This window comes from Ascaphus truei, unplaced genomic scaffold (genome assembly GCF_040206685.1).
Source record: "Ascaphus truei isolate aAscTru1 unplaced genomic scaffold, aAscTru1.hap1 HAP1_SCAFFOLD_2263, whole genome shotgun sequence".
NCBI lineage: Eukaryota > Metazoa > Chordata > Amphibia > Anura > Ascaphidae > Ascaphus > Ascaphus truei.
In genome coordinates this window covers 1-11,861 of record NW_027455180.1, presented here as the reverse complement: position 1 = coordinate 11,861, position 11,861 = coordinate 1, and the positions used below count along the sequence as shown (strand labels likewise).

General features: G+C 48.3%; 1 protein-coding gene across 2 annotated transcripts; it reads right to left on the bottom strand.

The window, feature by feature from the left end:
- Positions 1–9: 9 nt before the first annotated feature.
- On the bottom strand, positions 10–5,022 carry LOC142477687 (dual specificity protein phosphatase 14-like). Of its 2 annotated transcripts, none has more exons than XM_075582353.1 (2): positions 4,645–5,022; positions 10–1,272 (listed from the first exon to the last, which is right to left on the bottom strand). In XM_075582353.1, exon 2 carries the CDS (start codon positions 1,196–1,198, stop codon positions 560–562), a length of 639 nt encoding a protein of 212 aa, XP_075438468.1. In that variant the 5' UTR covers positions 1,199–1,272; positions 4,645–5,022; the 3' UTR covers positions 10–559. The 2 variants fall into 2 exon arrangements, with proteins under 2 accessions (XP_075438468.1, XP_075438469.1); XM_075582354.1 differs by lacking the exon at positions 4,645–5,022 and adding an exon at positions 1,425–2,609.
- Positions 5,023–11,861: the final 6,839 nt, after the last annotated feature.

Here is an 11,861-nt window from a genome sequence, read left to right as displayed (position 1 = left end):
TGTCTTATAAATAACTTTTATTTGGAAATATACAGGTATGTTCTGCACCATCTCCCCTCCCCCACGCCCCTCTTTTACCCTCACCCCAAAAATAAATACTTTATTGAAGGTGCGTTAGCTGCATTCAGCCACATGTTAGAGCGTTTAATGGGGTTTTAACCACTAAAGATGCTGCAGGCCCCGTTGGCACTGAAGGGTTTTACTGATCCATGTCCCCCCCCCCCCCTCACAAACAGTTGCAAAGGGGGTGTCACAGCATTGTCCAATCTCCCTTCACATACAGGAGCAGGAGACCCCAATAAGTCGCCCACACCCCTACACCAAACATAACCCCTCTGTTTTTGATTTTGAGCGGCATTCCCTTCTTTCCATCAATCTTTATTTAGTGAAACCCTGTGCTGGGCCGTGATGAACCTCACCAGTGCACACACCCCAAACACATCTATGGTCCTTTTTATTTATTTAATGTCCTATAGGATAGTGCCCCCCCCCCCCCCCTTCATAGCAGAAGTTTTGGCTGAACCCCCTTCTCCCCTAGTCCTGGTGGGGGGGAGAATCTTTATCTGAATCCCCACACGGGGATGAGGCTACGGGTTTCACGCTCGTAAATATCGGGGATGAGTCCCAGAGGCGAGGGCACCAACCTCACCGTGTTCTTGCCGAACAGCTTCTTCTCGTACTGGATGAGCTGCTGCCAGAAGCCGGCGTTCGGCCTCACCACAGGCCTCCGGGTCTTCACCCACTGGTGGGCGTCCAGGAGGGAGAGCCGGTGGTATTTCATCAAGTAGGCGATGCACAGGCTGGCTGACCGGCTAACTCCAGCCACGCAGTGCACCAGCGTCCGGCCGTTCTTCTTCCCAGTCTGGTGGATCCGGTCAGCGACCGAATCAAAATACAGAGCCAGCGGCGCGTGCGGGAGGTCCGGCACGGGCACCTTGACGTAGTCCACATCGGGCCAATTGGTGTTGGGGATCTCCAACGTGGCGTTGACGATGCAGGTCACGTTGCGGGCGTACACCAGGTGCCGGCTGCCGGCGGCGTTGCCGCTGGAGAGGTAGAGGCAGGGGCTGATTTGAGCGATGCCCCCCAGCGAGGAGAGGCTGCTGACCGCTGTCGGTTTGGCGATGGGGGGCGGAGGAGGGGAGCGGCGCAGGAGCCGGTGGCTGCGGAAATTCATGGCGGAGAGCTGCAGGGGCATAGAAAGGGGCAGGTGGAAGCCGGCCGCTTGCAAACGGCAACGCTGTCCTCCCTGGTGCAATCGGTGTGTGGAACCTGCGGGGAGGGAGGGGGAAGGGTTAATGGTTAGATAACTCATTGGGCATTTCTATTGCCGTCGTAGAGGATGGCAGCGCATTGCTCTGGCAGCGGACAGGTAGCAAACCCTGTGCAACAGCACCTACACTTGGCATAGCCATCCATTTTACCTTTCCCGTGATCCAAGAAGGATATCACCGCTGTCTCTGAGTTGGTCTCCTGCCTCTACACTTCCCCCTGTCTCGGCTGTCCGAGCTGTGTATTGCAGCAGGGTGACATCCACGTACGCGAAGGAGAGGGAGCGAGAAGTGACACACCTATTGTGCTTATGATGTCACTACCCAGAATCCTTGACTGCAGCATAATCCCCTGTGTGATGTCACAATGGGGTTAGTAAGGATGGTTTGGGGACCCGCAGCAGATGTGCGGACGCAGTGACACGCCGGGTGTTTGGTCATTAAATGGTTCTTTTTCTCTGGCGCAAGAGGGAAGTTCTGTGCTAGAGAAACTCCGATGGCAGGGAGCAGGCCCCGGCCCACACTAACTGCGGTGTGATGCAGTGTTATGGGTCAGGGTGTGTGCTGTATTGTGTTAGCGCAGGGGCGGGGCAACTCCAGCCCTCGAGGGCCACCAACAGGTCAGGTTTTCAGGATATCCCTGCTTCAGCACAGGCGGCTGCCGAAGGTTGAGCCACCTGTGCTGAAGCTGAGACTCGCTGAGCCACCTGTGCTGAAGCTGAGACTCGCTGAGCCACCTGTGCTGAAGCTGGGATAGCCTTACAAGCACGCCTGTTAGTGGCCCTGGAGGGCTGGAGTTGCGAAGCCTGTGTTGGTGTGTGATCGTACTGAAAGTCGGCATGTTGTGTCGGTGTGTGATGCAGTGTTGTGGGTCTGCATGGGGATAGCGCTGTGTACTGGCCCTACATACGATTACTGTGTGCGCCACGCATAGCCTGAGGGATTTGTGCACCGCTTACAGACATGTCCCGACCTCGAACACCAACATATAATAACCAGCTGGTATATTCGTACATTAACCCCTCCACTGCCACACGGGCCTGCAGCGCAAACCTGTATGCTAATATGCATGGTTTAGGCACTATAAACGACATAATGTCTGTCTATATAGATACGTATATAGATGTATGAGTGTTATATAAATCTATACATGCACACAAAGCACAGTAATTACCTTGTAACACAATTAGTGACGCAATGTATCCCTGTGCACATCCTACACACTGATAATGAATGTGTCACATAATAGTGACACAATGTATCTTCCTACACAGACCATGGCTTACAATACAGGGGGGGGACACAATGGAACAGCAAGACAGCCGCCCCCAGCCCCTGCAGGGGGGGGGGGGGGGGGTGTGGGAGAGGGGACGCTTGGAAGGGGTTGGAGATTAGATGTGGAAAAGCCCTGTGTCAGGGTGGCCCCCCGCGGAGCGAGGCACAGGCAAGCCTGAATCACCCTGTGACTCACACGGCACTGTGGGGGAGAGAAGTGGGTGACTCATACAATGTCACCGTACAATAAAGTCCCCTCCCCAAGCTGTCCCTATGTCACGGTCACTGTCCAGAGCATCACGTGGCTGTAACTGCATGTGTGAGGCCTCCCTCCCTGTCCATCCCCCTCTCTCCTTCCCTGTCCATCCCTCTCCTTCCTCGTCCATCCCTCTCCTTCCTCATCCCTTCTCTCTCTCCTTCCCCATCCCTTCTCTTTCCTCTCTCCATTCCTCCTTTCTAGTTCTCCCTCACCCCTTCTCTGTCATCTCTCCATCTTTCTCCATCCCTCCCTCCCTCTCTCCATACCTCCCTTCCTCTCTCCATCCCACCCTCTATTCTCCCTCATCCCGTCTCTCTGTCCTCTCTCCACCCCTCCACCCCCCCCCCCTCCTCTCACTCATTCTGTTTGGCATTCATTTCTTTTCATCTTTCTCTTCCTTCATTGAGAGATTGACCGTCCTCCCTCCCCCATCTCTCTTTGAATCCCTCCTCTTCTCCTTGCATGATCTCTCCCTCCCTCTCTCTCTCTCTCTCCCACTCCCTCTTTCTCCCTAAGTTCACACGTTCCACTGTTAAACCCACACATGACATGAACACATAATGACATGTTTCTGTTTCACGTGCAGCCCACACGGCTGTGTGTTCTGTATTCACAGCAATGCATGTGTGTACCTGTGCTGTGTATACATGGCATGGTGTTGGAGTGTGTGAGGGAGAGGCTGGCACTACCGTTGCCCGCGCTGTACCTGTGCTGTGTATACATGGTGTAGTAGTGTGTGAGGGGGAGGCTGGCACTACCGCTGTCCGCGCTGTACCTGTGCTGTGTATACATGGTGTAGTAGTGTGTGTGAGGGGAGGCTGGCACTGCCGCTGTCCGCGCTGTACCTGTGCTGTGTATACATGGTGTAGTAGTGCGTGTGAGGGGGAGGCTGGCACTGCCGCTGCCTGCGCTGTACCTGTGCTGTGTATACATGGTGTAGCAGTGCATGTGACGGGGAGGCTGGCACTGCTGCTGCCCGAACTGTACCTGTGCTGTGTAGTAGTGTGTGAGGCTGGCACTGCCGCTGTACCTGTGCTGTGTATACATGGTGTAGTAGTGCGTGTGACGGGGAGGCTGGCACTGCCGCTGCCCGCGCTGTACCTGTGCTGTGTATACATGGTGTAGCAGTGCATGTGACGGGGAGGCTGGCACTGCTGCTGCCCGAACTGTACCTGTGCTGTGTAGTAGTGTGTGAGGCTGGCACTGCCGCTGTACCTGTGCTGTGTATACATGGTGTAGTAGTGCGTGTGACGGGGAGGCTGGCACTGCCGCTGCCCGTGCTGTACCTGTGCTGTGTATACATGGTGTAGCAGTGCGTGTGACGGGGAGGCTGGCACTGCCGCTGCCCGTGCTGTACCTGTGCTGTGTATACATGGTGTAGTAGTGCGTGTGACGGGGAGGCTGGCACTGCCCGTGCTGTACCTGTGCTGTGTATACATGGTGTAGTAGTGTGTGTGACGGGGAGGCTGGCACTGCCGCTGTCCGCGCTGTACCTGTGCTGTGTATACATGGTGTAGCAGTGCGTGTGACGGGGAGGCTGACACTGCCGCTGCCCGCGCTGTACCTGTGCTGTGTATACATGGTGTAGTAGTGCGTGTGACGGGGAGGCTGGCACTGCCGCTGTCCGCGCTGTACCTGTGCTGTGTAGTAGTGTGTGTGAGGCTGGCACTGCCGCTGTACCTGTGCTGTGTATACATGGTGTAGTAGTGTGTGTGTGTGTGGGGTAGGCTGGCACTGCCGCTGTACCTGTGCTGTGTATACATGGTGTAGTATTGTGTGTGTGTGGGGTAGGCTGGCACTACCGCTGCCCGCGCTGCGTACACAATGGGTATCTCTTACCTCTGCAGCCTGACCTCCTGGAGAGCGAGCGGGTCTCTCCCTTACGCCTATCCGTCCCTCTCCCTCTCTCTCCCTCGCTCGCCCTCGCTCTCTCCCTTTTATGCGCTCGCTCTGCGGAGAAGCTGTCACTGTCTGGGTGGAGGGTGTGAGGGGGGCGTGAGAGAGAGAGAGAGAGGGGGGGGGGAAGCGCAGAGAGAGAGAGGAAGCCCACCTCACTATTATGCCTAATTATACAAGGCTTGTATTAACCCTTTCACTATCTTGGGGGGGGGGGGGGAGAGAGGATGCAACGCTCTGCGGAAGCCTCCCATGTTGGGGATGGCTCCTGCAGAGCGTCAATCCCCTAACCTCTCCCCCATTAGAGCCCCGCAGAGCTGTTCCGGGGGGGGGAGAGGTGATGTCAGAGGTGTGGGGGTGTACGGGGAGGAAGAGCATGCTATGACATCACCAGAGGGACAATGAACAGCCAATGGAAGGCCATCTTTGGCTGACATCATCAGCTTATTGGTGTCTCCGTGGTAACCAAGTCGGACACCCTTTCACGGCCTAACGTGTGATGGAGAACACAGGCAGGGCAAAACACACACAAATGTAATCCTGTCACTGCCAGAGCGACCAGCAGTGCAACACGGAGCGATGTAATCACACGCAGAGCGATGTAATCACACGCAGAGATATAATAACACACAGAGCGATATAACAACACGCAGAGAGATATAATAACACGCAGAGATATAATAACACACAGAGCGATATAACAACACGCAGAGAGATATAATAACACGCAGAGCAATATAATAACACACAGAGCGATATAATAACACGCAGAGCGATATAACACGCAGAGTGATATAGTAACACACAGAGATATAATAACACGCAGAGAGATAGAATAACACGCAGAGAGAGAATAACACGCAGAGAGATAGAATAACACGCAGAGAGATATAATCACACGCAGAGCGATATAATAACACGCAGAGAGATATAATAACACGCAGAGAGATATAATCACACGCAGAGCGATATAATAACACGCAGAGCGATATAATAAAACGCAGAGAGATATAATAACACGCAGAGAGATATAACAACACGCAGAGAGATATAATAACACGCAGAGAGATATAACAACACGCAGAGAGATATAATAATACGCAGAGAGATATAGTAACACGCAGAGTGATATAATAACACGCAGAGAGATATTATAACACGCAGAGATATATAACACGCAGAGCGATATAACACACAGATATATAATAACACGCAGAGATATAATAACACGCAGAGAGATATAATAACACGCAGAGAGATATAATAACACGCAGAGATATATAATAACACGTAGAGAGATATAACACGTAGAGAGATATAATAACACGCAGAGATATATAACAACACACAGAGATATATAACAACACTCAGAGATATATAACACGCAGAGCGATATAATAACACGCAGAGAGATATAATAACACACAGAGCGATATAAGAACACGCAGAGCGATATAACACGCAGAGTGATATAGTAACACGCAGAGTGATATAGTAACACGCAGAGAGATATAATAACCTGCAGAGAGATATAATAACACGCAGAGAGATATAATAATGCGCAGAGATATAATAACGCGCAGAGAGATATAATAACGCGCAGAGAAATATAATAACAAGCGGAGCGATATAATAACACGCGGAGAGATATAATAACACGCAGAGAGATAATAACGCGCAGAGAGATATAATAACACGGAGAGAGATATAATAACGCGCAGAGATATAATAACACGCAGAGCGATATAATAACGCGCAGAGAGATATAATAACACGCAGAGAGATATAATAACACGCAGAGAGATAACACGCAGAGTGATATAATAACACGCCGAGCGATATAATAACACGCCGAGCGATATAATAACACGCCGAGCGATATAATAACACGCAGAGATATAGTAACACGCAGATATATAATAACACGCGGAGATATAATAACACGCAGAGAGATATAATAACACGCAGATATATAATAACACGCAGAGCGATATAATAACACGCAGAGAGATAATAACACGCAGAGAGATAATAACACGCAGAGCGATATAATAACACGCAGAGAGATAATAACACGCAGAGATATAATAACACGCAGAGATAGAATAACACGCAGAGATATAATAACACGCAGAGAGATATAATAACACGCAGATATATAATAACACGCAGAGCGATATAATAACACGCAGAGAGATAATAACACGCAGAGAGATAATAACACGCAGAGAGATATAATAACACGCAGAGCGATATAATAACACGCAGAGATATAATAACACGCAGAGAGATATAATAACACGCAGAGATATAATAACACGCAGAGATATATAATAACACACAGAGAGATATAATAACACGCAGAGAGATATAATAACACGCAGAGATATATAATAACACGCAGAGCGATATAATAACACGCAGAGATATAATAACACGCAGAGAGATATAATAACGCGCAGAGAAATATAATAACACGCAGAGAGATATAATAACACGCAGAGATATAATAACACGCAGAGAGATATAATAACGTGCAGAGAAATATAATAACACGCAGAGAGATATAATAACACGCAGAGAGATATAATAACACGCAGAGAGATATAATAACACGCAGAGAGATATAATAACGCGCAGAGAAATATAATAACACGCAGAGAGATATAATAACACGCAGAGAAATATAATAACACGCAGAGAGATATAATAACACGCAGAGATATAATAACACGCAGAGAGATATAATAACGCGCAGAGAAATATAATAACACGCAGAGAGATATAATAACACGCAGAGAGATATAATAACACGCAGAGAGATATAATAACACGCAGAGAGATATAATAACACGCAGAGAGATATAATAACGCGCAGAGAAATATAATAACACGCAGAGAGATATAATAACACGCAGAGAGATAACACGCAGAGTGATATAATAACACGCCGAGCGATATAATAACACGCCGAGCGATATAATAACACGCAGAGATATAGTAACACGCGGAGATATAATAACACGCAGAGAGATATAATAACACGCAGATATATAATAACACGCAGAGCGATATAATAACACGCAGAGAGATAATAACACGCAGAGAGATATAATAACACACAGAGAGATATAATAACACGCAGAGAGATAATAACACGCAGAGATATAATAACACGCAGAGAGATATAATAACACGCAGAGATATAATAACACGCAGAGAGATATAATAACACGCAGAGAGATATAATAACACGCAGAGAGATATAATAACACGCAGAGAGAGATATAATAACACGCAGAGAGAGATATAATAACACGCAGAGATATAATAACACGCAGAGATATAATAACACGCAGAGCGATATAATAACACGCAGAGAGATATAATAACTCGCAGAGAGATATAATAACACGCAGAGAGATAACACGCAGAGAGATATAATAACACGCAGAGAGATATAATAACACGCCGAGCGATATAATAACACGCCGAGCGATATAATAACACGCAGAGAGATAATAACACGCAGAGAGATAATAACACGCAGAGAGATATAATAACACGCAGAGATATAATAACATGCAGAGAGATATAATAACACGCAGAGAGATATAATAACACGCAGAGAGATATAATAACACGCAGAGAGATATAATAACATGCAGAGAGAGATATAATAACACGCAGAGAGAGATATAATAACACGCAGAGATATAATAACACGCAGAGCGATATAATAACACGCAGAGAGATATAATAACTCGCAGAGAGATATAATAACACGCAGAGAGATAACACGCAGAGAGATATAATAACACGCAGAGATATAATAACATGCAGAGAGATATAATAACACGCAGAGAGATATAATAACACGCAGAGAGATATAATAACATGCAGAGAGAGATATAATAACACGCAGAGAGAGATATAATAACACGCAGAGATATAATAACACGCAGAGATATAATAACACGCAGAGAGATATAATAACACGCAGAGAGATAACACGCCGAGCGATATAATAACACGCCGAGCGATATAATAACACGCAGAGAGATAATAACACGCAGAGAGATAATAACACGCAGAGAGATATAATAACACGCAGAGATATAATAACATGCAGAGAGATATAATAACACGCAGAGAGATATAATAACACGCAGAGAGATATAATAACACGCAGAGAGATATAATAACGCGCAGAGATATAATAACACGCAGAGAGATAATAACACGCAGAGATATAATAACACGCAGAGAGATATAATAACACGCAGAGATATAATAACACGCAGAGATATAATAACACGCAGAGAGATATAATAACACGCAGAGAGATATAATAGCACGCAGAGAGATATAATAACACGCAGAGAGATATAATAACACGCAGAGAGATATAATAACACGCAGAGAGATAATAACACGCAGAGAGATAATAACACGCAGAGAGATATAATAACACACAGAGATATAATAACACGCAGAGATATAATAACGCGCAGAGCGATATAATAACACGCAGAGATATAATAACACACAGAGATGTAATAACACGCAGAGAGATATAATAACGCGCAGAGATATAATAACACGCAGAGATATAATAACACGCAGAGCGATATAATAACACGCAGAGAGATATAATAACACGCAGAGATATAATAACACGCAGAGATATAATAACACACAGACATATAATAACACGCAGAGATATAATAACACGCAGAGCGATATAATAACACGCAGAGAGATATAATAACACGCAGAGAGATATAATAACACGCAGAGAGATATATAACACACAGAGAGATATATAACACACAGAGAGATATAATAACACGCAGAGATATAATAACATGCAGGGATATAATAACACGCAGAGCGATATAATAACACGCAGGGACATACTTTACTGACGCCTCTGGCAGAGAAGAGGTTAAAACCAGAAGCCAAAGGTGTTCCATGTTTGCTAAGTGGGTCCTGTACCTTTAAGCTGGCAGGGAAGGAGTTAATGCACTACTGACTTCAATTGTCTGGTCTGGCTGTGATTGGCTGCTGCTAATTAGGTGATGTAATAAGGCTCCAGGCTTCTCCCACCCCCAGGGCCAGCCTGGAGTGTGTGTGCAGGGGGTGAGAGGCCTAATAACGCACGTTGTGATGCTTTCTGCAGGGATTCCTTCCTTTCCCACTACAGCTAACTATCCCTTTATATTATCAGGGTGGGAAGCAGGGAGTCCCCACAGCTGAACCGAGCTCATTCCAGTTCCCGGGACCCCCCTCCCTCGTTCCAGTTCCCGGGACCCCCCTCCCTCGTTCCAGTTCCCGGGACCCCCCTCCCTCGTTCCAGTTCCCGGGACCCCCCTCCCTCGTTCCAGTTCCCGGGACCCCCCTCCCTCGTTCCAGAGATAGCGGTGACGGTAGCCCCTGTATCTCATTTTCCCCGCGTCGCTCTGCTTCCTATTGGATGTGGGAGATTTAGACAGCCATTTTGTTTGCCCCGCTATTCAGCTGTGAGGATGTCGGGGTCTCTGGAGCTGGTTATAATAACAGCGTGTTCTTGTACAGCGCAGCGCGTTGCAGAGACATTTTGCAGGTGCAGGTCCCTGCCCCGTGGAGCTTACAATCTATGTTGTTGCCTGAGGCACAGGGAGATAAAGTGACTTGCCCAAGGGGGACCCCCTGGGGACCCCCTGATTTCCATGAAGTAAAAAATAAAGAGCCTGCTGCTGTAAGGAGTGATGGTCTGCAGGTCTCTGGTTTGGGGTGATACTCTGTGGATGGGAATATTGTAGGTGTGCAATGCTCTGCAGGTCGGTGATACTCTGTTGATGGGTGTAATATACTACGTGATGATCTGCAGGTCTCTGGTTTGGGGTGATACTCTGTGGATGGGAATATTGTAGGTGTGCAATGCTCTGCAGGTCGGTGATACTCTATTGATGGGTGTAATATACTGCGTGATGATCTGCAGGTCTCTGGTTTGGGGTGATACTCTGTGGATGGGAATATTGTAGGTGTGCAATGCTCTGCAGGTCGGTGATACTCTGTTGATGGGTGTAATATACTGCGTGATGATCTGCAGGTCTCTGGTTTGGGGTGATACTCTGTGGATGGGAATATTGTAGGTGTGCAATGCTCTGCAGGTCGGTGATACTCTGTTGATGGGTGTAATATACTGCGTGATGATCTGCAGGTCTCTGGTTTGGGGTGATACTCTGTGGATGGGAATATTGTAGGTGTGCAATGCTCTGCAGATCGGTGATACTCTATTGATGGGTGTAATATACTGCGTGATGATCTGCAGGTCTCTGGTTTGGGGTGATACTCTGTGGATGGGAATATTATAGGTGTGCAATGCTCTGCAGGTCGGTGATACTCTGTTGATGGGTGTAATATACTGCGTGATGATCTGCAGGTCTCTGGTTTGGGGTGATACTCTGTGGATGGGAATATTGTAGGTGTGCAATGCTCTGCAGGTCGGTGATACTCTGTTGATGGGTGTAATATACTGCGTGATGATCTGCAGGTCTCTGGTTTGGGGTGATACTCTGTGGATGGGAATATTGTAGGTGTGCAATGCTCTGCAGGTCGGTGATACTCTGTTGATGGGTGTAATATACTGCGTGATGATCTGCGGGGCCCTGATTTGGGGTGATACTCTGTGGATGTGAATATTGTGGGAGCGCGATGCTCTGCGCGATGATGGGGGCGACGCTCTGCAGGTTTAGTAGAGGAAGGTTCTGGGTGTGATGTTCTGCGGTTCCCTTGCAGGGTCCTGGTGAGACGTTCTGCAGGCTTCCCTGTGTCCCCCCCCCCCGCACACGGAGTCGTCATGCCGAGATCCCGAGGACGACCCCCCCCCGCTCCTGCTGGATATGACCCCCCCCGCTCTGCAGCTGCTGAAAAGAGCACACCTTCAGCAGCATTGCAAGCGCCTCGGGCTGCGGGCGGTGGGCAAGGTACCGGGGCAACAAGGGGCGCGGGGCAACAAGGGGCGCAGGGGCAAGTACGGGACCATAAGGGTCTGGGACTGGGGGTAAAGTATAGTGCAATAAAGGGCTGGGGGCAAGGTAAGGGGTGGGGGCTGGGGGCAAGGTAAGGGGTGGGGGCTGGGGGCAATAAGGGGTACGGGGACATTAAGGCACTTG

What these genes read in the sequence shown, in the direction of transcription:
- LOC142477687 (XM_075582353.1), bottom strand. Translation starts at nt 1,198, where the DNA reads ATGCCCCTGCAGCTCTCCGCCATGAATTTCCGCAGCCACCGGCTCCTG.